Genomic DNA, 26636 nt, shown 5'->3' on the forward strand with positions numbered 1-26636 from the left:
CCACGCGGTATATGGTCAGGAGAGGAAAGTTTCTTCCCAAACTGCTGGTCTGTGGCTGAGAAGAAGCATGGCCAGGGCGACCCACCGCCATCCCATGCCTTATCCAGGGCCAGGGAGGGGAGGTGTGACCAGGTGAGGGGAGGTGGCTGCCTCCAGGTATGCCAGTTACTTAGTAATGCAAGTACTGGGAGGGGACTTTGGACAGGGGAGCGGGTACATCTGCATGGAGCCCTCTTGGGGGCAGATGTTATATGAATTACTAGGATTATAGGTGTGAGCCATGTGATGAAATATTTATATACAGTTTCCTTTTTTTTTTTTTCTTTCCTAGTCTTGGGGCTTGAACTCAGGGCCTGAGCACTGTGCCTGGCTTCTTTTTGCTCAAGGTTAGTGTTCAACTGCTTGGACCACAGCGCCACTTCTGGCTTTTTCTATATATGTGGTGCTGAGGAATTGAACTCAGGGCTTCATGTATACAAGGCAAGCACTCTACCACTAGGCCATATTCTCAGCCCCTATATACTTTTTCTTAAAGAATATTTCTCAATTTGATTAAAGTCTAGTCCAAAAAAACCCAAACAAGACAAAAAAACAGCTTAAACCAGGTGCTGGTAGCTAATGCCTATAATACTAACTGCTCAGGAAGCTGGGATCTGAGGATCAGGTGTGCTTCAAAGCCAACCTGTGCAGGAAAGTCTGTGAGACTCTTATTGCCAGTCACCAAAAAAGCCAGAAGTAGAGCTGTGGTTTGTGAGAGCCAGAAAAGCCAAGCTGTGATGCCAGAAAGGATTGGGAGTTTGGAAGGCCTTTTCCCAATATACTTAGTACCTGAGAGTTTCCCAGAAAGGTCAATCCCAGAAAGATCAATCAGTTCTGGCTTAACAGGAATTCAGATCTACCCAGAGTTTGGGCTAATTCTACCCTAGCCTGGGAGCCTGAGGGTAGGCTAAGGTTTATACAAATTGTAAGCTGTTTACTGTTTAGCTCTAGTTCTTGAGATGAGGAAGTCAACTACCACTTGTATACAAAATATTGGCACATATTGATGCTTTTACCTTACTATCTGCACAAGCTTCCCCATAGGAAATTCAATATAACCCCGGGAGAATGGAGCCTTGGGTTGTGAAGCTGGCAGAAGGCTACAGGCTCTTTGGTACCCCAAACCTCAATTCTACATTTTGGTGTCTATTATTGCCTTGTCCCTGGTTGTGGCCAGTTGCAGATCTTTGGCAGGTTGCAACAGTGGTTCTATGGGTAGAGCACTAGTTGAGCAAAAGTAGCTCAGGGACAGTGCCCAGGCCCGGATATCAAGCCCCAGAATTAGCGCCTAAAAACAAACAACAAAAACCAGCTTATGCGGGGCTGGGAATATGGCCTAGTGGCAAAGTGCTCACCTCATATACATGAAGCCCTGGGTTCAATTCCTCAATATCACATATATAGAAAAAAATGAAGTGGCGCTGTGGCTTGAGGTAGAGTGCTAGCCTTGAGCAAAAAGAAGCCAGGGACAGTGCTCAGGGACTGAGTCCAAGCCCCAGGACTGGCAACAAAAGCAAAAACAAATAAACTCACTAAGTTCCCTTTTAAAAAAAACAACAACAGCTTATGTCAGGGAATGTGGCTTAGTGGTAGCTTGCTTGCCTTAGCATGCTGGAAGCCCTGGGTTTGATTCCTCAGTAACCACATAAACAAAAAGCTGGAAGTGGTGCTGTGGCTCAGGTGGTAGACTGCTAGCTTTGAGTAAAAGAAGCCCCAGGACTGGCAAACAAAACAAAACAAACAAAAAACACAAACAATGAAAAAACCCAGCTTAGCCTTTAGGTGTTATGTCCTCCTCCATTTGGGACTGGACAGTCTCTATTCTAGGCCCTTCCCAAGTATCTATCTCTAGCCCCCAAATGCATCAGCTGAACACTCTCCACCCAGGCCTAAACTCTACCCTGCCCGTCACAAAGAAAAGGCAACTTTCTTCATGGCTCCTTCTTGTTTCTCTGGGCTGGTCCTATTATTGTCATGTCAGACCTAAACTACGCCCCTGCCTAAGGGCTATCTTCAGCTCCAGCTGAAGCTGGAGCTCCAGCAGGAGCTCCAGCTCCTGCCTCTAGTCCCATGACTATAAAAACGCCCCTGAACAAAGAGAGGTACCATTTCTCCCTCTCCTGTGAGAGAACTGGCCTTGTCAGTCCTGGCTGACCAAAAACTCCTTTTGTTGTATGTGACTATGTACATGTGTTCTTTCAGGATGGTTGCATTCACTAGGTGTTCTTTCTTTTTTTGCCAATCCTGGGGCTGAGCACTGTCCCGGGCTTCTTTTTACTCAAAGCTAGCACTCTACCCCTTGAGCCACAGCACTACTTGGGGCTTTTTCTGTTTGTGTGATGCTGAGGAACAGAACTGAGGGCTTCAGGCATGCTAAGCAAGCACTTTACTGTTAAGCCACATTCCCAGCCCACTAGGTGTTATTTCAATGTGTCTGATTCAATACTTATTTGTTCCTTTCAATTCTTATTCTGGTCAGTAACAAATTGTGTGTGTAGGTGTATACACAGGTGTGCACATATTGCTGGTCCTGGGGCTTGAACTCAGGGCTTGGGCACTGTCCCTGAGCTTTTGTGCTCAAGACTAGTGCTCTATCACTTTGAGCCACAGCTCCACTTCTGGCTTCTTTGGTACTTCATTGGAGATTAAGACTTTCCTGCTGGGGATGGCTTGAACCAGAATCCTCAGATCTCAGCCTCCTTAGTAGTTAGGATTACTGGTCAGTAAGCTATCAGTGCCTGCCTCAAAAAGTGCTGTTTGTGGGTTGTTGTTTTTTTTTTTTGCCTGTCCTGGGGCTTGGGCTCAGAACCTGAGCACTGTCCCTGGCTTCTTTTTGCTCAAGGCTAGCACTGCCACTTAAGCCACAGCGTCACTTCCAGTGCTGAGGAAGTGAACCCAGGGCTTCATGTATACCAGGCAAGCGCTCTTGGCACTAGGCTATATTCCCAGTCCTGAAAATGTTTTCATAACATTATTGTAACTTTTTATTGTTGTTGCTGGTCCAGGGACTTAAATTCCTGGCCTGTGTGCTATCCTTGAGCTTTCTTGCTCAAGGTTAGTGTTCTACTGCTTGAGCCACAGGTCCATTTCCAGCTTTTTGTTGGTTAATTAGTGATGCATCTCTAAGGACTCTTGTGTTCAGGTTGGCTTAGAACCTTGATCCTCAGGTATCAGCCTCCTGAATAGTTAGAATTACAGATGTAAGCCACTGGTGTAAGCCACTGGTGCCTGGATCAGTAATTTCTATAATAAAATACAAGATTTTCAGGTTACCTTACTTGGAGGTAAGATTCTGTAGGCCCTTTGAGGGTAGATATAGAACTTCTCTGAATCTTCTATAATTCAGATACATGGTTAATATGGGTTTAATAAACATTTGTTGAAGGAATAAAATTGACAGTCATTAGTCATGACAGTGCTAGTCTTCTGTTCCATCTTTTATTGAGCAGGTTATTGATGAGGCACAAAGTAAATAGAAGAATTAAAAGTGAAATGTGGGGCTGGGGATATGGCCTAGTGGCAAGAGTGCCTGCCTCATATACATGAGGCCCTGGGTTCGATTCCCCAGCACCACATATACAGAAAATGGCCAGAAGTGGCGCTGTGGCTCAAGTGGCAGAGTGCTAGCTTTGAGCAAAAAGAAGCCAGGGACAGTGCTCAGGCCCTGAGTCCAAGCCCCAGGACTGACAAAAAAAAAAGTGAAATGCAGTTGGTATTATTTCTCTAAACTAACTTTATATGGTAAATGCTTGAATTATATGTCAGGCTTTTTTTATTTTTGGTCAGTCATGGTGCTTGACCTCTGGACCTGGGCATGTTCTTCAGCTCAAGGTTAGTGCTCTACCACTTTGAGCCACAGGGCCACTTATGGATTTGTGGTGGTTAATTGTAGATAAGTGTTTCAGGGACTTATCTGCCTGGGGCTGGCTTTGAACCGCTATCCTCAGATCTAAGCCTCTCCAGTAGCTAGGATTACAGGCCAGAGGCTTTAGGCTATATCTCTCTCTCTCTCTCTTTTTTTTTCCAGTCCTGGAGCTTCAACGCAGGGCCTCGCTGCTGTCCCTGAGCTCTTTTGCTCAAGTCTAGCGCCCTATTGCTTTGAGTCATAAGTCTACTTCCAGTTTTGGAGATGAATCACTTTTCTGCTCAGGCTGGCTTTGAACAATAATCCTCACATCAGCCTCCTGAGTAGCTAGGATTCAGGCATGAGCCACCACACATGGCCAGATTTTATTTATTTGTTGTTGGTCATGGGTCTTGAACTCAGGGTCTGGGTGCCATCCGTGGTCCCTGAGCGCTTCAGCTCAAGGCTAGTGCTCTACCACTTTGAACCACAGGTGACTTCTGGTTTTTTGGTGGTTAATCCGAAAGATGAGTCTCATGGACTTTCCTGTCCTGACTGGTTGAACTAGGATCCTCAGATCTCAGTCTCCTCAGTAGTTGGTAGTGAAGGCGGGAGTCACCAGGGCCCAGATTTTTTCTCTTTCTTTGAGACCAGATTAAGCCTCATTGTCCAGCCGCAGGCTCCAAAATGCTGGGATTAACCTGTGTGCTCAATCGCTGGCTATATTTTAGATTACGCCCTTTACGCATGTAGAGTATGAACGTTTTGTTTAAACGCCTAATGTGTTGTTTACTTCCAGACGCTGATTTCAAAAACTTTTTTGGGACTGGGAATGTAGCTTGGTGGTAGCCTGCTTGCCTCGTATGCATGAAGCCCTGGGTCTGATTCCTCAGCACCACGTAAACAAGAAAAGGCAGGAAGTGGTTCTGTGGCTCAAGGAGAGCTAGTTGTGAGCACAGACAGTCTGAGGGACAGAGCCCAAGGCCTGAGTTCAAGCCTGAAGATAGGAAAAAAAAAATCGTGCATTCTTTATATAAGGTATGTTCTCTAGTGGCACAGGTGGCCTGGGTGCGGGTGGCTCACTTCTGTAATCCTAGCAACTCAGGAGGCTGAGATCCGAAGACCACGCTTCGAAGCCGGCCCCCAACCAACCACCCAACAAGCCGGAAGCGGAGCTGTGGCTCAAATGGCAGAGAGCTGGCCTTGAACAAAGATCAGGCGCAGCGCGGCCAGGCCCGGGTTCAAGCCCCACACAGGGGGCACAGCAGCGACAAGCTCGGCTGACAGCGGCTACCCCTCAGGAGCGCGGCGACAGACGGCTGGTAGGGGCGCTGGCCAAGCCCCGGACTCCCACCGGCGGCCCGAGCCCTCCGCTCCCGAGCCCAGCGGGCTGACCCTCCGCGACCTCTTTGTCATGGCGTCTGCACGGCGCCCGCCAGGAGGCCTCCGCAGCGGCCGGGCGTGGACCTTCCTAAGATGGCGGAGGCCGGGCCGCGGCGCGCGGGGGGCGGGGCCGGCGCCGGAGGCGGGGCGGGCGGCCGAGGCCCGGGCGAGTGGGCGGGCCGCTTCCACAGTAGGCGAGCCAGCGCGCTTGCGCGGAGCGGCCCTGCGCCGAGCGAGGCCGTGGCGGGGGAAGGCACAGCGGGGCCGACGGGCGGGCTGTGGGAGGAAAGCGGGCGAGCGAAGTCCCAGTGCGCGCCGCGGCGGCCCCGGCGTCCTCCCCTTCCGGGCGTGAGGTACTGAAGAAGAGCCGAGCCGAGCGACTCGGCCGGCAGCTCCCGCCGCCCGCGCCCGGCTTCCCTCGGCGTCGCGCTCCGGCCGCAGGGCCCGGTTCCTCGGCGCTCCAGCCTCTGCCACCCCCAGGTCCTGTCCCTGCCCTTCGGCAGCCCCGGTGCCAGCCCGGGCCCGCGGCGGGAAGGATGACGGAACTGCAGTCGGCGCTGCTCCTGCGAAGACAGCTGGCAGGTGAGCTGGCGGCGGGGCGGCGAGGGCGCCGGGCCTGCGGGCTGGGGCCCGGCGGTTCCGGCGGGGCTCTGGAGGGCCCCGGAGCGGACCGGGACCGCCTTCCCGCCGCGCCGCGTGGGGTCGCGGGCGCTCCCTCCCCCCCGGCCCGCGGGCGTTGCGGGCGGCGTGGGTCCCCCCCGAGCCGGCCCCGGCGGAGGGGCGGGTCCGGGCTCAGGTGCGGCGGTGGCCCCGGGAGTCCCCGGCCCGGATATCCGCGTCAAGGCGGGCCGCGGAGGCCGGGAGTGGGCGAGGAGCGCTGGCCGCTGCCAGGGAGGGTGGCGGCAAAACTTCTCCCCGGGCAGCGCGGGTCCGCAGAGTTGGGGGGGGGGGACAACAAAAGCGGCGGCCTGGGCGCGGACGCGCGGGGTCCCAGCCCGGCGGGGTGCGGGACGCCGCCTCCCCTGCCTCCGCCTGGCACGGGCTCCGCGCGCCTCCCGCTGGGGGAGGGCGGCCGGTCCCGGGGAGGACCGCTTGCCGGCCGGCCCGGGCTTTGTGCTCGCGGCCACTCCGACTCCCGCTCGGGCCCGCAGCCCCTCGGGCCGCGGTGGCCGGTTCGGGCCGGGGCTTGGGGCTGGAACCGGGTTGCCTCCCTCGGAGACTCGCCCCCTCCCCCATTGTCCCGATCTCCGGCCGTTTGCGGCTTCCAGGTTGACTTTTTAGGGGTTGGCTCCGACTCTGCTAGGACGGGGCGAGCGGAGCATGCGCAGTGGAGGCGTACGTGTGCGGAGTGGCAGGGGGTGGAGAGCTGGTGGCTTCACAATGCCGCCCCACGTGCTGCCAGATTTAAAGAGAAATGAACCTTAGGTAACCCTGCCGCGCAACGCCCAGCATTTGTCATTCTCGGTTCAGGCAGGCTTCCCCCTCCCTAACCTACAGCTCGAAACCCTGGCTCCCGGCAAAGCCAAAGCCTGAGGTGAAGAAACTTCGCTTTGAAATAGATACGGCGTTCGAGGTGTCTGTTAAATCACCTTTATGGCTTCTTAAGGGAAAGGTTGTCAGGGGCTGTTAAGAGATTGTATAATTAGGTTTATTATTAGACCGTGAGCAAGCAGGTTTGGGCAAGTATTAATGTCCTAGATGGTCAGGGAGAGTGACTTTAAGTAAATGGAGACATTTTAATATTCTGCCTATCAGGAATAATAGGTTGGAAAAACAGTGAAATATTACAACCTTATTTTATCTTTTGTTTACAAACTCTTCCTTTTTGTGTCTTTATTTTATTTGGAGGAAGGAATCAAAACGTTCTCTTGCCTTCCAAAAATTCTTTAATCAGAATAAGTATATGTGACAGGATTTATTTATTTAGGCCTGTCCTAGGACTTGAGCTCAGGGCCTGGGTGCTGTCCCTGAGAGTTTTTGCTCAAGGCTAGTGCTCTACCACTTGAGCCACAGCACCACTTCTGGCTTTTGTTTTGTTTTTGTTGCCAGTCCTGGGGCTTGAACTCAGGGCCTGAGCACTGTCCCTGGCTTCTTTTTGCTCAAGGCTAGCACTCTACCACTTGAGCCACAGTGCCACTTTTGGCCATTTTCTATATATGTGGTGCTGGGGCTTCATGTATACAAGGCAAGCACTCTTGCCACTAGGCCATATTCCCAGCCCTTGGGTTTTTTGAGTAGTTTATTGGAGTAAAGAGTCACACAGGGACTTTTACTCCTGGGCTGGCTTCAAACTGGGATGCTCAGATCTCAGTCTCCTGAATAGCTAGGATTAGAGATGGGAACCACCGGCTCCCAGCTTAGTTTCTAATTTTTCAAGCCTCATTGTAAAGTTTCTTAGATGCCAGTTCACTTTGCTTTTTTTTGGTGCCAGTCCTGGGGCTTGATTTCAGGACCTGGGCACCGTCCCTGAGCTGCTTCTTTTGCTCAAGGCTCACACTCTTTTTTTTTTTTTTTGCCAGTCCTGGGCCTTGGACTCAGGGCCTGAGCACTGTCCCTGGCTTCTTCCCGCTCAAGGCTAGCACTCTGCCACTTGAGCCACAGCGCCGCTTCTGGCCGTTTTCCGTATATGTGGTGCTGGGGAATCGAACCTAGGGCCTCGTGTATCCGAGGCAGGCACTCTTGCCGCTAGGCTATATCCCCAGCCCCAAGGCTCACACTCTTAACACTTGAGCCACAGCACCACTTCTGTCTTTTTCTGTTTATGTAGTACTGAGGAATCGAACCCAGGGCTTCATGCATGTTAGGCAAGCACTTTCTACCACTAAGCCACATTCCCAGCCCTGTGAGTACATTTCTTGTCCAACTTGTTACTTCTTCACTAATTTTTTCCCACTTTCCCTCCTCAATTCCCTATCCCACCCTTACCTCCACCTCCCACCCTGTTCTTAATTTCTTAAAGCTTTGATGGATTTTAATTAGCATGGTCATACTTTATGGATCAGAATTTCAGAACAGGTTAACTGAAATGTAAATATATCAAGTTTATTGGAAAGACTGGTAAATAAGAGCTTTGTTTTACATTAGCAGCATATTATTTGGGCTTTGTGATAAATCATATATCACTTACAGCAGGGCACCAGTATCTCACATCTGTAATCCTAGCTGCTCAGGTGGCTGAGGTCTAAAGATTACAGTTCAAAGTCAGCCCAGGCAGGAAAGTCCATGGTATTCATTTCCAGTAAACTACCAAAAAACTGAAAGTGGAGTTGTGGCTCAAGCCATAGTCTTGTGCAAAACTAGCTCAGGGACGGCATGCAGGTACTGAGTTCAAGACCTAGGACTGCCCTCCCCCCCAAAAAAAAATTACTTGCATACAGAAAAAAATGTGGTCTCTTGAATGAACTGTTAATGTAGTTTGGTAATGAATGCTTTTAATTCTGGAAGTGACTAGGTGCCATTGGCTCATGCCTGTAATCCTAGCTACTCAGGTGGAAGAGATCTGAGGGTCATGATTTGAAGCCAGCCTGGGCAGGAAAGTCCATGAGACTCTTATTTCCAATTAACCAGCAAAAAGCCAGAAGTGGAGCTGTGACTCAAGTAGTAGAGCACCAGTCTTGACCAAAACAAGCTCAGCGACAGGCACCAAAAAAACACTCGGGAAGTATATTGAATTGAGTAGATAGCAGCATGACTCTATAAGCCAAAATTCCAAAAATTTAACTGCAGTGGTTACCTTTATTGAACTATAGTCAGTGGTAAAGATATTAATTTATAGTTGGGCACTGGTGACTTAAACCTGTAATCCCAGCTACTCAGGAGGCTGAGATCTGAAGATCACAGTTCAAAGCCAGCCCGGGCAAGAAAAGTCCATCAGATTTATCTCCAATTATCCACCAAAAAAACTGGAGGTGGCCCTGTGACCCAAGTGGTAGAGCACTATCCTTGAGCTGAAGACCTCAGGAACAGTGCCCAGGCCCAGAGTTCACTCCACACCGACCAAAAAAAAAAAAAAAAAAGACATTCACTACCTGGGAGAATATCAAGTTTGTTTTGTTGGAAAGTGGAACAAAGAACTTTGTCAGTTTCAGAAATTGGGAAATTTTGAGCAAAATGGTTCCTTGGGTTGCAGTATTTCTGAACTTTGATCCTCTTGGCCTGGGAATGTGGCGTATTGGTAGAATGCTTACTTAACATGCATGAAGCCCTGGGTTTGATTCCTTAGTACCACATAAACAGAAAAAGCCAGAAGTGGTGATGTGACTCAAGTGGCAGAGTGCTAAACTCGAGCAAAAGAACAAGGACAGTACCCAGGCCAGGCCCTGAGTTCAAGCCCCAGGACTGGCAAAAAAAACAAAACCAACAAACAAAATTTCCCAGTATTTTAGGCTGATTATTGTGGGCCTGTACTGTAGGTTACAGACTATCTAGTAGCATTCCTGCCCTTTGCTCACTAGTACTATAATCTCAGTTGTGAAGACCAAAAATGTTTCTATTGCCAAATGTCCTGAGGGAGGAAGATCTTCCCAGTGTGAAAAATGCTTGTCAAAAGCCCTGGGTTCAATTTCCCAGCACCACATATACAGAAAACGGCCAGAAGTGGCGCAGTGGCTCAAGTGGCTGAGTGCTAGCCTTGAGCAAAAAAAAGAAGCCAGGGACAGTGCTCAGGCCCTGAATCGAAGGCCCAAGACTGCCCCCCCCCCCAAAAAAAAAATGCTTGTTGAAATGTTTTAGTGAAAAACTTTATAGCTATTGTGAAGCCAGCAAGAACACCTAACAGATTGATGGAATCAGATAGCTTGTCTATTTTTTTTTGTGGTATTTATTATTAGGTTAGAATCTACTACTTTTTTTTTTTTTGCCAGCCCTGGGGCTTGAACTCAGGGCCTGGATTCTGTACCTGAGCCTCTTTTGCTCAAGGCCAGTACTCTACCACTTGACACAGCACCACTTCTCGCTTTTTCTTTTTTTTTTTTTTGGCCAGTCCTGGGCCTTGGACTCAGGGCCTGAGCACTGTCCCTGGCTTCTTCCCGCTCAAGGCTAGCACTCTGCCACTTGAGCCACAGCACCGCTTCTGGCCGTTTTCTGTATATGTGGTGCTGGGGAATCGAACCTAGGGCCTCGTGTATCCGAGGCAGGCACTCTTGCCACTAGGCTATATCCCTAGCCCCACTTCTCGCTTTTTCTGTTTATGTGTTACTGAGGAATCAACCAAGGGCTTCTTGCATGCTAGGTAAGCACTTTACCACTAAGCCATATTCCCAGCCTCAGAATTTACTTCTTGTGAATTCAATAGTGGCAGTTCAACTTTGTGCAATGCATTTTATTACATACTAAAAAGTTACTCAGCATAGGAGATAAAACTTAAAAAAAAGTAAGACTGGTGAAAATACAGAGAACAGTAGGGTAGCAATGGATCATATCTGTAATATTACTTATTTTAAGGAGATTGAGATATAGAAGATTGAATTTGTTAAAGACCAGCCTGGCAGAAAAGTACACAGTAGTCTGTCAAAATAACATAAAGCGGGGCTGGAGGCATTTTTCTTCAGTGGTAGAGTATTTGGCAAGCCCTGAGTTTAAACCCTTTACTGGTGTAAACAAACAAATAAATGGAAAATTGGGCTGAGGACATAGTTCAAGTGGCAGAGCACTTGCCCAACAAGTTCATGACCCTAAGTTCAATTCTCAGTACTAGAAACAAGTAGTCTTCAGTCTAAAAAAAAAAAAAAAAACAAGAAAAGAAAAATGTTATCATTTCACTCCTCTGATCTATAGTTATTTTCATCATTAACAATTGCATCTTTCTGTTTGGCTTTGTTTTTGTTGCCAGTCCTGGGGCTTGAACTCAGGGCTTGCTCACTGGCTCTGGCTTTTTGCTCAAGGCTAGCATTCTGCCACTTGAGCTACAGCACCACTTCCAGTTTTTTCTATATATGTGGTGCTGAGGAATTGAACCCCGAGCTTCATGTATATGAGGCAAGCACTCTACCACTAGGCCATATTCACAGCCCAACAATTGTATATCTTTCTACAGAATTGTTTTTCTGAGGCAGGGTCTTGCTATGAAGCCTGGACTAGCTTTAAAAACTATTCTGGCTCCCAAATGCTAGAATGACAGGTCAGTCAGCATGCTTCATTCCAGAGAGGTTGTTGCAGTACATTTATAAGGGTTATTTACTGAGGATTGAACAGGACTTAAAACTGTGCTGAGTACTCTACATATATCATCTCATTTAATCTTCCCCCAAAGAAGTAGCAGTTATGTGGATGTTTCCTAGTATTGCTAGGACCAAGGTCTTATTTATTTATTTATTTATTTATGTATGTATGTATGTATGTATGTATGTATTTATTTATTTTTTGGCCAGTCCTGGGCCTTGGACTCAGGTCCTGGGCCTTGGACTCAGGGCCTGAGCACTGTCCCTGGCTTTCTTTTGCTCAAGCGTAGCACTCTGCCACTTGAGCCACAGCGCCCCTTCTGGCCGTCTTCTGTATATGTGGTGCTGGGGAATCGAACCTAGGGCTTCATGTATGGGAGGCAAGCTCTCTTGCCACTAGGCCATATCCCCAGCCCCCAAGGTCTTATTTTAGACTTTTTTTTTTAACGCTGGTCCTGGAGCTTGAACTCAGGGCCCAGGCTCTGTCCTTGAGCTTTTTTGGGGTGGTTAATTGGAAGAAGAATCTCATCAAAATTAATTTTTCATTAACTGCTAATATTAGTTTTCCAACCTTAATACAATTTATTGTACACACTAAAAACTTCTTTTGTCTGTGTGTGCTAGTACTAGGTATGGAGCCAAGGGCCTTGTGCTCCTATGTTTGAGCACACACGTGCCAATCTGGGGCTTGACCTCAAGGACTAAGCACTAGTCCCTGAGATTTTGCTCAAGGCTAGTGCTCTACCACTTGAACCACAGTTCTGTTTCTGGCTTTTTTGGTGGCTAATTGGTATTGCTTCCACTGGCTTTGGAACCATGATCCTCAGATCTCAACCTAGGATTACAGGCATGAGCCACCAGCACCCAGCGATTACTGTGTATTTTTTAAGTAATCTGGAAAATTCCAAAGTCCGTGTTTCCTTGGTTACCCATATAAACAGATTATTGTGATGAGTGTGAGTCTGTAAAAATAAAGGTTCCTGGTTTCATCTCCAAAAAGCATTTGTCTCAATGGCACCCGACTATGGCACTATTTTTTGGTTTATTTTGAATCAGTAATGAAGAGCAAACCCAGGCCCTCAATAGAATACTAGATAAGTAGTCTACCACTGAGTCACTCCCCCATACTAAGATCCCCTACTGTTTTGATAGTACTAGCGTTTGAATTCTGGGCCTTGCTTTTTGATATGCAAGACATACTACTTGAGTCCTTCCTCCACCCAAAAATTCAGGGTACTGTAAGTAATTTCATATTTTTTCTTTTCACCTACAAATACCCAGTTCCTACTTTTGTTCCATTAGTAAACCCTGTGTTTAAGGTAGAGTATTTTCCAAAAGCACACATTAGTAATCACAGCATTCCAGGCCTGGGCTACATAGCAAATTCAAGGTCTGTGATAAATACTGAGACCTTGTCTCAAAAAGCAAAATAAGCCAGCATTAGTGGCTCAAACCTGTAATCCTAGCTACTTAGGAGGAGGCTGAGATCTGAGGATCATGGTTCAAAGCCAGCCTGGGCAGGAAAGTCCATGAAACTCTTGTATACAGTTATCCATCAGGAAACAGGAAGTGGCATTGTGGCTTAAGTGGTAGAGCACTAGCCTTGAGCTGAAGCGTTCAGGGACAGCACCCAGGCCTAGGGTTCAAGCCCTACAACTGACACCCTCCCCCCAAAAAAAAATTCAGCCACAGGGCTGGTACCAAGGAAGAAAAAAAAGAAAAGAAAAGGAAATAGGAAAAGAGCATTCAAGACAGAGACCTAGACTGAAAACAATGCAATGCGGTTAGAGAACATGGTAAACTAAATCACTTGGAAAGGTTAGTGTTTCTGAAAGGCGTTTGAAATATATGCTGGGGGATTGATTTAATTCCCAGCACTTTAAAATAAAAAAGAAATTGAGCCAGCCAGTGGTATCTTCTGCCTATAATCCTTGTTTCTCAGGAGACTGAGATCTGCATAGAAGCCATCCAGGCAGACAATTCCAAGAGACTCTTTTTAACTTTTTTTTGTCTTTTCTGTTTTGGGCCTGGGGATTGAACCCGGTTTGAACCCAGGATGGTGCATTTGTTAGGCAAGTGCTTTTTTTTCTTTCCTTTTTTTTTTTTTTTTTTTTTTGCCAGTCCTGGGGCTTGAATTCAAGGCCTGTGCACTGTCGCTGGCTTCTTTTTGCTCAAGACTAGCACTCTACCACTTGAGCCACAGTGCCACTTCTGGCCTTTTCTATATATGTGGTGCTGAGGAATCGAATCCAGGGCTTCATGTATGTGAAACAAGCACTGTATCACTAGGCCATATTTCTAGCCCCTAGCCCACTGAGCTACATCCCAGCCCCCAAAAGACACTTACCTATAGTTAACCAGCAAAATGCTTGAAGTGGAAGTGTAGCTTAAGTGGTAGAATACCAGCAATAAGTGGAAAAAACCCAGAGTTCAAACCCTGTTTAGGGGCGCTCTCTCTCTCTCTCTCTCTCTCTCTCTCACACACACACACACACACACACATCTGGGGAGAGAAGTGGATCACCAGTAAAGTGCTTTTTACCAGTGCTAATATTTATGACTGAGATATATGACTGTTTTAAAAAACTTTTTAAATTGAAGGTAAGAGTCAGATCAGATTTTTGAGGAAAATCCAGACGGGGGAGGAGTGTGGTTGGGAGGTATGGGGGAGAAAGATGAAAGAAAAGATACTGATCTAGATTGGACTCACAAACTGCCATGTTGAATGGCAACTACTTGGTTGTTGTTGGTCATGGGGCTTCTCTGGGCCTGGGCACTGTCCCTAAGCTCCTCAGCTCAAGGCTAGGGCTCTAGCACTTTGAGTCACAGTGCCACTTCCAGTTTTCTGGTGGTTAATTGGAGGTAAGAGTCTCATGGACTTTTCTGCCCAGGCTGCTTTGAACCATGATCCTCAGATCTCAGCCTCCTGAGTAGCTAGGATTACAGTTACAGGTGTGGGCCACCAGTGTCACCCAAATTTTATAAAAATAGTAAAAATCTATATGCATGGTGGTACACACCTGTGATCCTGGCATTCAGGAGGCAGGAAGTTCATATGTTCAAGGGCAGTATTGGGTTACATAATGAGATTCTGTCTCAAAAAAAAAACAAGGGATGTGGATATACATTAGCGTGCACAAGACTGGATTCAGTTCTAGCACTAGAAATAAATATGCTGGGTTTGGTGGTACACAATGATAATTCTAGCACTTGGGAGGCTGAGGCATATAGGAATGCCTAAGCCTAGGAGTTCAAAGTTACGCCCCCCCCCCCCTTGCATAGTGAGATCTTGCATCAAACAAGTAAATACAAAAAGCACATAAACTTGAGCCCAGACTTTATAACATTAGGTTCATTATATGAAATAATGGTCAGACTTCATGAAGTCTGTGTCACACAGACTAATAATTTGTTTGATTTCTACTTGTATACTAGTTGATAATTCTAGGGTAGACACTAGAGCACAATGCTTTACTTTACACATTTTCCTCCTTTGTACTTTTTTTTTTTTTTTGCCAGTCCTGGGCCTTGGACTCAGGGCCTGAGCACTGTCCCTGGCTTCTCTTTGCTCAAGGATAGCACTCTGCCACTTGAGCCACAGAGCCACTTCTGGCCATATATGTGGTGCTGGGGAATCGAACCCAGGGCTACATGTATACGAGTCAAGCACTCTTGCCACTAGGCTATATTCCCAGCCCTCCTTTGTACTTTTTTTGTTTCTGTTTGCTTGGTTAAAATATAATTTTGTCCAAGTGCCATTTGTGAGAGTATCTTCAGTGTACAAGAGCCATATTTTTTCTCAAAGTAGTTTAATGTTTGAGCTATATGAAAATTATGGTTTACAAAGTACCATAAAAATGAAAGTATTTTACTACTGCTGTTTTTTTTTTTTTTTTAATGACTTTAAAGTTTCTTTCTGGTCCTCTACCTTAACTCCTTCTGGATTCTCACACTAGTGGTTGACCATATTTCCAGGAGCAAAACTAAGGTAATCCTGGGCTGGGGATATGGCCTAGTGGCAAGAGTGCCTGCCTCATATACATGAGGCCCTGGGTTTGATTCCCCAGCACCACATATACAGAAAATGGCCAGAAGTGGCGCTGTGGCTCAAGTGGCAGAGTGCTAGCCTTGAGTAAAAAGAAGCCAGGGACAGTGCTCTGGCCCTGAGTCCAAGTCCCAGGACTGGCCAAAAACAAAACTAAGGTAATCTTACAATAGCAGGTAGACCGTATTATTATTATTATTATTTTTTTTTTTTGGTGCCAGTCTTGGGGCTTGTACTCAAGGCCTGGGCTGTGCCTGAACTCTTTCTGCTCACTGTGCCACAGTGCTACTTCCGGTTTTCTGGTGGTTAATTGGAGATAAGAATCTCACACATTTTCCTGCCAGTCTGATTTTGAACCCTGACCTTCCTATCTCAGCTTTGTGAGTAGCTAGGATTACAGGTATGAGCCACTAGTGCCCAGCCCTGAGCTTTTTTGCTCAAGGCTATTGCTCTACCACTCAAACCACAGCTGTTCTTCCAGTTTTTTTGGTAGTTCATAGAGGTAAGAGTCTTGCAGACTTTCTTGCCCTGGCTGGCTTTGAATTGTGATCCTCAGATCTTTGCCTCCTGTGTAGAGAAGATTACAGTTGTGAGCCACCACCACCAGGCTTCATTAATCTTTGAACTTGTCCTCTAAGGATATTGTAAGTTAACCAGGCTCTGGTGGCTTAAGCCTGTAATCTTAGCTGCTCAGGAGGCTGAGACCTGAGGATCACAGTTCAAAGCCAGCCTGGGCAGCAAAGTCTGTGAGACTCTTTTATCTCCAGTTAATTAACCACCAAAAAAAAAAATAGAAGTGAAGCATGGCTCAAAGTGGTAGAGTACTAGCCTTGAGGAAAGCTCAGGGACAATGCGCAGGTCCTGAGTTCAAGCCTCATGACTGACAAAAATTTTTTTTAAGTTATCTGTGTTGTTATCTTGGTTATTCATGTTAAGTTATCTTGGTTGTTCATGTCTATTATTCCAGGTACTCAAGAGGCTGAAATCTGAGGATTGAGGTTTAAAGCCAGCTTGGGTAATGAAGTATGAGATTCTTTATCTCAAATAAACCACCAAAAAGCCAGAAATAGAGCTGTGGCTGGGATGAAAAGGTACTAGCCTTGAGTAAAATAAGCTCAGAGGCAGTGCCCAGGCCCCAGGACTGGCAAAAAAAAAAAAAAAAAGTGGGGGAGATGGGATAGGGCCGGGAATGCGGCTTAGTGGTAGAGTGCTTGCCTCCCATACATGAAGCGCTGGTTTTGATTCCTCAGTACCACATAAACAGAAAAAGCCAGAAGTGGCGCTGTGGCTCAAGTGGTAGAGTGCTAGCCTTGAGCAAAAGAAGCTCAGGGACAGTGCCCAGGCCCTGAGTTCAAGCCAGGACTGACAGAAAAAAAAAAAAAAAAGCCACCAGATGTCAGTGGCTCACTTCTGTAATCCTATGCAGGAAGCTGTGATCTGAAAATCATGGTCAAGCCATCCCATGCAGGAAAGTCCCTGAGAGACTCACCTTCAGTTAGCCACCGAAAAATGCCTGAGGTGGAGTGGGCCAGGTATAGAGAGATAGTTTTAAAACGCAGGAGAAGTGCCCAAGGTCTGAGTTAAAGCCTCAGGACGAGTGCACACACGCGTGCGCGCACACTAGTCTGTTACCTACTCACCTGGTTGTATATTTGTAATCTGGTTTTCAATAATGCTCAATTTGGATATTTTGTGTGTATGTGTACCGGTACTAGGACTTGAACTCAGGGCCCGATCTTTGTCCTTCAAGGTTGCCTCTACCATTTGAGCCACACCTCTAGTTCCAGAATTTCATTGGTTAATTGGAGATAATGGTATCACTTTTTTTTTTTTTTTTTTGGCCAGTCCTGGGCCTTGGACTCAGGGCCTAAGCACTGTCCCTGGCTTCTTCCCGCTCAAGGCTAGCACTCTGCCACTTGAGCCACAGCGCCGCTTCTGGCCGTTTTCTGTATATGTGGTGCTGGGGAATCGAACCTAGGGCCTCGTGTATCCGAGGCAGGCACTCTTGCCACTAGGCTATATCCCCAGCCCCTGGTATCGCTTTTTTATTGGAGCTGGCTTCCAGTGTCAATCATCAGCTCTCAGCCTCTTGAGTAGCTAAGATTACAGGGGTGAGCTAGCTACTAGCTTCCCAGCTTCAATTTGGACTTTAATACAATTCTACTTTCACTGTACAAGGAAAATGAATGTAGTAGCTTATTTCCAATAATTAAATGTTTCATATATTTCCAATATTTTCATATGTTGATCCCTTAATGTAAAAAAGTATACAGTAATAAAGCTTCCATAACATTACAGAAAATTACATGTAGCAATTACTTTTCAGTCAGCCACTGAATTTATATTATTGAAGTTTCTTTAGTCATAGTACCAACAGACATTTGGTACTACACTACTTTTACTGAAAAAAATTTTCACTCAACAAATGTTTACTAACTTGTTAAGACTTGTTTATTCTTCAGATAGTCACCTATCACACAGTTCTCCTCTTACAAGATCCCCTGTTGATCTTCAGAGCATGAAATCAGAGATGGCTTCAGGATGTAGATCCACAGGTAAAAATAGAACAGATTCCAGGCACCCAACTTGAGAAGGTGCAGGAAGAACACAGCAAGCCTTATTTAAAAACAAACTCTCCTCTCTCTGTCTGTCTGTCTCTCGCTCTCGCTCTCTCTCTCTCTCACACACACACACATACACACACGCGCGTGCGCGTACGTCCTGGGCACTGCCCCTAAGCTTCTTTTGCTCAAGACTAGCATTCCACTACTCAGGAGGCTGAGATCTGAGGATAAGCATTTTGAAGCCAGCCTACCCAGGAAGGTCCATGAGACTATTTCTAACCATAAAAGACCAAAAGTAGAGCTGTGGCTCTAGTGGTACAAAAGCTAAGGCTCTAGTGAGCACAAAAGCTAAGGGTACGCACCTAGGCTCTGAGTTCTCGCCTCAGAACTGGCAAAGAACAAAAAAAAAAACCCACACAAAAATAAGAATGAACCAGTACCAGTGGCTAAGTCCTGTAACCCTACCTACTCAAAAGGCTAAGATGTAGAGGATAATTGTTCAAGGCAAACCTGGGCAGAAAACTTGCTAGAGTTGATCTCCAAAATGATCAGAAAGCCGAGCAGGAGATGTGGGACAAGTGATGTGGGACTCTTGAGTTCGAGCCTCAGCTACCCTTCCCTGAGGGGAAAAGAAGGAATGAATACTGCTAAGTTGCTTTTGTTGAGACCAGGCCTTTAGGTTGGCCATTTGGTGCTGTTACTATACTTGTCTACCTTGTGTCTCTGGTTCATAAGATCGACTCAGGGTTTAATCATGAATTTATTTATACGTACATGGAATGACAATTTTCTGATAATTATTGCTTGCAAGTAGAATTTCATCCTTATTTCTTGGCCATCTAAATGCATATTATTATAATTAATATTTATTAAGCGAAACTTTGAGTTTTGAATTGTGAGGAGTTTCTGGAGACAGGTAAGTATGTATTCAGTATTTTGTTTTATTTTGTGCTGGTCTTGAGGCCTTAACTTGGTGGCCTGGGCAATGTCCCGGAGCCTTTTTGCTCACAGCTAACACTCTAAGGCTTGAGGGACAGCTCTGTTTCCAGCTTCCAGCTATTTCTCCCTCCCCTTTCTCCCTCTCCCTCTCCCCTCCCCCCTTCCCCCCCTCCCCTGTTCCTCTCCCCTGCCCTTTTCTATTGGAGTTAAAGAGTCTTCTTACCTTTTTGTTGGGGCAACAAAAAAGCTCAAATGTCATCTTCCTGAGTAGCATAGATTATAGGCATGAGCCACCTGTGCCCCCCATATCTAGTATTTTTGTGTGCCTTAATTTGCATAATTTTTACTTTAAAATTCTATTTTGTGGACATATTCATAGTTTGTTTTTACTTTAAATTTCCTCCCCCCTATAAATTGCAGCACATTTTCCCCAGTTTTGCCTGTGGCTCTCCTCACTGTTCTCCTTAATCTGTGGTATAAAGTAACATTGTTCAGTTGGGGTAAATAGCTATATGTAACATTGTCTATTAGTTGGATAGTCATTTAGCTGTTTTTTTTTTTGTTTTGTTTTGTTTTGTTTTATTTCCTTTGGTTCTCTTCTTTTCTGGCAGTACTGGCTTTTGAATTTAGAGCTTTGCATTCCCAGGCAAGTAGCTCTACTGCCCCCCAGGGCTTTGGTCTGTTTAGTTCCTTTGTTGCAACTCCGCTTCCCCCAACAAAAAATTGGAGAAAAGTATAGTGATCTACCCTCAGCTAACAAGGCTTAGCTTTTTCAAAGTTGTACAGTTTTTTATTTTGCTGGTCCTGGGGCTTGAACTCAGTGCCTAAGCACTGTCCCTGGCTTCTTTTCGCTCAAGGCTAGCCCTCTACCACTTGAGCTACAGCGCCACATCTGGCCTTTTCTGTATATGTGGTGCTGAGGAATCGAAACCAGGGCTTCATATATATGAGGTGGGCACTCTTGCCACTAGGCCATATTCCCAGTCCACATATATGTATATTTGACTGGTTGTGGGGCTTGAACTCTGGGCCTCAGTGCTGTCCCTGTGCTCTTCAACTCAAGGCTAGCACTCTACCACTTTGGGCCACAGTACCACTTCCCGTTTTCTGGTGGTTAATTGGAGATAAGCATTTCATGGACTTTTCCTGCCACGGGGCTGGTTTTGAACCTCAGTCCTCAGATCTTAGCCTCCTGAGCAGCTAGGATTACAAGTGTAATAAGCCACCGGCGCCGGCAAGTTTTTACAATTTTTAAGTATATTTCAGCTTAATGTACTGACTTACCAAATTCAATCTTTAGATTTAATTCTAAATTTTGAAGAGTAGCATATAAACTTCTTGCTAGCACAAGAGTTTACATTTTGTGTGGGAAGATAGATGATAAACGAGACAAATTTAAAAAAATGTGTGTTAGTGGGGCTGGGGATATGGCCTAGTGGCAAGAGTGCTTGCCTTGTATACATGAGGCCCTGGGTTCAGTTCCCCAGCACCACATATACAGAAAACGGCCAGAAGTGGCGCTGTGGCTCAAGTGGCAGAGTGCTAGCCTTGAGCAAAAAGAAGCCAGGGACAGTGCTCAGGCCCTGAGTTCAATGTGTTAGTGGTAAGGGTAGAAATGGGGGGAAGGGATGGGACATTGACCTATAGCTGCTTGAGGAAGGGCTTTGAGTCAAAACAAGAAACTAGCACAAAAATCTTGAGGTGGATGAGGGCTTTGGGCAAATGGGTAAGGATTCTAACCCTTATTCTGAGTGAGATAGCTACTAGAGGCTGCATGGTCTGATACAGATTCCCTTTTTTTTTTTTTTTAAGAAAAAAAAAAGGACTTTATTCCCATCACAAAAGGCAGATTTTTGAGCGGGGGAGGAAGCTGCACCTACTTGCCCGCGATGAGGGGTTCTGCAGGACCACGATGACCGAGTCCCTGCGCAGGAACATCTTGGAGATGTAGCGGTCCTCGTTGACCAGCTTGGACTTCTTCTTGCCCTTGCTTCTTTTGGGGACCTCGGTCCACATCTCCTTCACATTCTCCAGGACCATGTTGCAGTGCCTATCGAAGGCCTTCACCCGGCCTAGGAGCTTCTTGTTGTTGCGGCAGTTGATGAGCACCTGGGTGTTGTTCTTGACTGACTGCGTGAGCACAGAGAGTGGACCTGTGTTAAAATTCCTCTTCCTCCTGCTTCTGCAGCTCCTCCGGGGTCATCTCACTTTTGGGCTTGTTGAGGAAACTCATGGTGGCTGCAGCACCTGCAAGTCGCTGGCGTGCCCTCCGCGTTGCCGCTGCTTCAGAGCAGCTGATACAGATTCTTAAAAGGTTTACTCTTGACTTTCTGTGCTGAATGTATGGAATACAGGAGGACAAAGATAGAAGCAGAAAAAGATTGGTTGTGAGACTTTGCACATGGTGCTAGGAAATGACATACAGCCAAGCCAAATTGGTCTGAGCTTACGAGAATGGGAATAAAGTGGAAAGGGGATGAAAGCAGCAGCTTTTTAAATTTTTTTTTAAATTTATTTTTTGTGCTGGCACTGGGACTTGAACTTAGGGTCTGAGTGCTGTTCCTGTTTTTTTTTTTTGTTGTTGTTGTTGTTGTTTGGTTTGGTTTTCATTTTTGTTTTGCCTCAAGACTAGTGCTGCACTAGTTGGGCCACAGTGCCACTTTGGGCTTTTGGTGATAGTGGGATAGTGTCAGGACTTTATTGTCCAGACTGGTTTTGAACTTTGATCCTCAGAGCTCAGCCTCCTGAGTAGGATTATAGACCTGAGCCACCAACACCTAGGCTTGAACGAAACTATTGAGTTGTACAGAGAATAGAAAGAAGATAGTATCTCTAGGAAGGTGGGCTTCATTTTCATGTAAAGATTGGAGAAATTATATTTGATGCTGGCTGAAATTCAACTTCTTAGGAAAGAATTGGTGACAGAAGTGGGGCAAGAATTTCTGAAGCAATCACTTGGAGGAAAACAAGATTGTATTCCCTTACTGTTCAGTTTGGAAGTGTTATTTTGAATATGGGCATTCATACCGGATAACATGAAAGAAGGTAGAGAATACATGACAGATTCTGGAGGGTAAGATAGATATGTGCAAAATTTAGAAAAGTTTATTCCTTACCAGCATAGTTTTTGTGAGCATTGGTATTTGCAAAGGCACGATTACTAAACATGGTGTTAACTACTTAGTAATCATTTCAGTTATCCCAGTTATCACCTGTAGAGCTAACTGCGAAACATTTGGTATGTAACATTGTATATGTTTGTAATATGTTTGTAAAATTACAGTGTGAGTTTTTCTTTTTTTTGTCTTGTCAGTCATGGGGTTTGAAGTCTTTAGAAGTCTTTACCTCAAGGCTAGTGTTCTACTACTTGAGCCACGGCCCTACTTCTGTTTTTCTGGTGGATAATTAGAAATACGTGTCTCACGGACTTTAACTGCATGGGTTGGCTTTGAACCATGATCCTCAGGTCTCTGCCTCCTGAGTAGCTAGAATTGCAGGCAAGAGTAATCTCCTTTAGTCACTCATGTAATTAATATTCTGGAACTACTGGCTTTTCATTCAAGACTGATGAATGAATTAATGGTTTCTAGTTAGGTCATCTGTTCTTTGTAAAGATGTTCGTTACAGATGCCAGTCACACAGAAGATCAACTTAAAGACAAGAGCTTAATATAGTGTGGGGGGGGGGGGGTTGCAGAGAGGCACAGAGAGACAGAGTGCTTGCTGTTACTGGGCCGGCTCTGTCCCTTAGCTTTTTTACTCAAGGCTGGAACGCTACCACTTGCCATAGCTCCATTTCCAGCTTTTTGGTGACGCATTAGTATTAGATTAGCTATTAGGTATTAGGTCTACTCTGGCTGTCTTTGAATCTTAATCTCAGATCTCTGCCCTCCTGGGTACACTGGCACCCAGCAAGTTTCATATAGTTTTGTCAGAAACAAGAAAATTTTCTGTTGCGCTTTTTGAGGGCTTTTTTATTTCTTTTTCTATTCCCGTTATTACACTTTCTTCTTGATTTTTCTGGCAGTATTGGGTTTGAATTCAGTGCTTTGCAGTCACACGGAAACACTCTTCTACTTAATAAGCTACGCTTTAGGTCAGGCACCTGTGACTTATTTCTGTGATCCTAGCTACTAAGGAGGCTGAGATCTGAGGGTTGTGATTTGAGGCCAGCCGAGACAAGAAAGTGTGAGATTCCAATCTCACCAAAGAGCTAGAAGTGGAGCTATGATGGCTCAAATAATAGAGTACTAGCTTTGAGCAGAAATGCTCAAGGACAGCGTCCAGTTCAAGTTCAAGCTCTAGTACCAGTACTTCCCCTCCCCCCTCAAAAAAGCATCACACTTGAACATATTTTGCTCTGGCTTTTTTGTGGGGGAAGAGGGGGAGCTAGTCCTGGGGCTAGTCCTACGGCCTGGGCACTGTCCCTAAGATGCTTTTGCTCAAGGCTAGCACTCTACCACTTGAGCCACAGTGCCCCATCCAGCCTTTTCCTGTGGCACTGAGGATTTGAACCCAGGGCGTCATGCATACTAGGCAAGTACTCTATCACTAAGCCACATTCCCAGCCTTCTGGCTGCTGTTTTAAACTTTATTGCTATTGTTAAGATGTACAAAGGGGTTACCATTTCATAAGTCAGATAATGAGTACATTTCTTTTTTTGGACAAAGTTACCCCTTACTTTGCTGGTGGTGATTGTTGTTATTATTATTATGCCAATCCTAGGGCTTGAACTAAGGGCCTAGGCACTGCTTCTTTGACTCAAGGCTCCCACTCTACCACTTGAACCACAGATCTATTTCTGGCTTTCTTGGTAGTTAATTGGAGATAAGAGACTCTTGGACTTTCCTACCAAGGCTGGCTTCAGACCACAACCCTCAGATCTGAGCCTCCTGAGTAGCCAGGATTGTAGGCATGAACTGCTGGCACCTGGCCAAAGTCTTGCTTAACTGTTCCACAATCACCTTATTTCTATTTCCCTGTCCTAGCTCAGGTTATATACCAAGTACCATACCACCACACCTAGATACTGGTTGAGAGATGAGTTTTAATGAACTGTTTTCCAGACTGGCCCCAAACTGCCATCATCCTCATCTTTGCTTCCCAAGTAGCTAGTATGACAGTGGTGACCATTGCCACTCAGCTTGTTTTTTGTATTTGATTTGGTTAGTTGTGGAGCTTGAACTCTGGGTCTGGGTGCCATCTCTGAGCTCTTCAGTTCAAGGCTAGCGCTGTACCACTTGAGCCATAGCACCACTTTTGGCCTTCTCTGTTTATGTGATATGGAAGAATCGAACCCAGGACTTCATGCATGCTAGGCAAGCACTCTACCATTAAGCCAGGCCCTAGTAGTCAATATTTGGGAACAAATGCCAGGTTACAAAATAAATTAGTTAAGATATGGGTCCTGTAATCTACAAAGGCATGTTAAAATAAGATATGGCTGGGAATGTGGCTTAGTGGTACAGTGTTTGCCTTGCATGCATGAAGCCCTGGGTTCACTTCCTCCATACCACATAAACAGAAAAAGCCAGAAGTGTTGCTGTGACTCAAGTGGTAGAATGCTATCCTTGAGCAAAAGCAGCTCAGGGACAGTGCCCAGGCCCTGAGTTCAAGCCCCAGGAGTAGCAAAAAAGAAAATAAACATTATGATAATGTAGGAATTCATGGGAAATATCCTTTAAATGATATTTCAGGTAACATGTGTCTGTTGGCTAGGGTTCTACCACTTGAGCCACAGTAACACTTATAGCTTTTTGGTGGTTAATTGGAGATAAGTGTCTCATAGATTTTTCTGCCTGGGCTATCTTTGAGCCGTGATCCTCAGATGTCAGCCTCCTGAGTAGCTAGAATTAGAGGCACAAGCGATGTAATTATTTTAAAATTAATTTTATTAAAAAACCACATGAAGCCATGTATAGTTTCATAAACTGTAATTGTAGTTCTCTGGTGGATGAGATAATCTTGAGTTTAAAACCAACTGGGGGGGGGGCTGGGAGTATGGCCTAGTGGCAAGAGTGCTTGCCTAGTATACATGAAGCCCTGGGTTCGATTCCCCAGCACCACATACATAGAAAATGGCTAGAAGTGGCGCTGTGGCTCAAGTGGCAGAGTGCTAGCCTTGAGCAAAAAGAAGCCAGGGACAGTGCTCAGGCCCTGAGTCCAAGGCCCAGGACTGACAAAAACAAAAATAAAAAACCAACTTGGGGTACCCTGTTTCAAAAAGCAAGGCAAGGGCTGGTCATATATGTGTCTTAGTGATAGAGGGCGTGTATGCTCTGGGTTTGATCTATGCCTGTATCCATTTATCTGTCCATATTTCTGTCCGTCCATCCATATGACACGAGTCAAATTTTCATTACATTTTAAAATAAAAATTCCTTAAAAAAATTATTACCAAAATGAGGGGCTGGGAATATGGCCTAGTGGTAAAGTGCTCGCCTCGTGTACATGAAGCCCTGGGGTTGATTCCTCAGCACCACATATATAGAAAATGCCAGAAGTGGCGCTGTGGCTCAATTGGTAGAGTGCTAGCCTTGAGCAAAAAGAAGCCAGGGGCAGTGCGCAGGCCTTGAGTTCAAGCCGCAGGACTGGCAAATAAATAAATACAAAAATGACCACAGAAAAGCAAAAATTGAATAAAACTATGGATATTCTCTTTATTCAAAATTACAGATTGCTTTAAAAAATATGGAAGATTTCACTGATAAGAAGCACATAGAAGGTATAGCGAGTTACTTTTATTCCAAACAGGATTGAAGTCTCCTTATGGACAAAGTTATCAATTCTGAGGCCCTACTCACCCACTCAGTTTCTAATTCCCTTCTTTTTAGTCTCTATACTAAATATTGTTATCAGATAAGGAAAGATGGCTCTTGTATGAAAGAGACCAATAGAGGTGGAAAACAACTGCTTGTGATCTTGGGACTTTGTAGCTCTTGTCATCCAACCCAGGTTCTTTCAAAATGTCTACTGTTGATGAAATTCTGTGTAAGCTTAGCCTGAGAGATAGACATGTTTCTAAGTGTCTATGTGTTGGCCAAAATCTACACTAACTTGGGCTGAAGTTGGATCCTATCAACATTAAAACAGTCATCAAGACCAAAGATGTGGATGAGGTCACCATTGTCAACATCTTACATACTAATTCAATGCACAAACACAGGATGTTGCATCACATCAAAGACATTCTTTCTTTCTTTCTTTTTTTTTTTTTGTGGGTCGTGGGGCTTGAACTCTGGGCCTGGGTGTTTGTCCCTGAGCTCTCCAGCTCATGGCTAGCACTATCACTTGAGCCACGGTACCACTTCCACATCAAAATCATTCTTATGGGCTGGGAATATGGCTTAGTGGTTGAGTGCTTAGCATGCATGAAGCCCTGGGTTCGATCCCTCAGTACTACTTAAACAGAAAATGCTGTAAGTGGCGCTGTGGCTGAAGTGGTATAGTGCTCTTCGTGAGCAAAAGAAGCTCAGGGACAGTAGTGCCCAGGCCATGAATTCAAGCCCCAGGACTGGACACACACACACACACACACACACACACACGCACGCACGCGCACACACACATTCTTATTTAGTCATCTGGAGGCAGTGATTTGGGGATCCACTGAAGTGAAGACACCTGTTTAGTTTACTACCTTTTAGTGCAGATGATTCTGTGCT

General features: G+C 45.8%; 1 protein-coding gene and 1 pseudogene across 1 annotated transcript in view; one reads left to right on the plus strand and one right to left on the minus strand.

The window, feature by feature from the left end:
- Positions 1-5466: 5466 nt before the first annotated feature.
- Ube2g1 (ubiquitin conjugating enzyme E2 G1) overlaps positions 5467-26636 on the plus strand; it is a 63100-nt gene continuing 41930 nt past the window's right edge. The window contains exon 1 of the mRNA XM_048366641.1: positions 5467-5848. Coding sequence (XP_048222598.1) covers positions 5803-5848 — 46 coding nt within the window. The 5' untranslated portion in view covers positions 5467-5802. The remainder of the gene's footprint in view (positions 5849-26636) is intronic.
- Positions 20782-21246, minus strand: LOC125366159 (annotated as a pseudogene).

Source organism: Perognathus longimembris, chromosome 17, assembly GCF_023159225.1.
Source record: "Perognathus longimembris pacificus isolate PPM17 chromosome 17, ASM2315922v1, whole genome shotgun sequence".
NCBI lineage: Eukaryota > Metazoa > Chordata > Mammalia > Rodentia > Heteromyidae > Perognathus > Perognathus longimembris.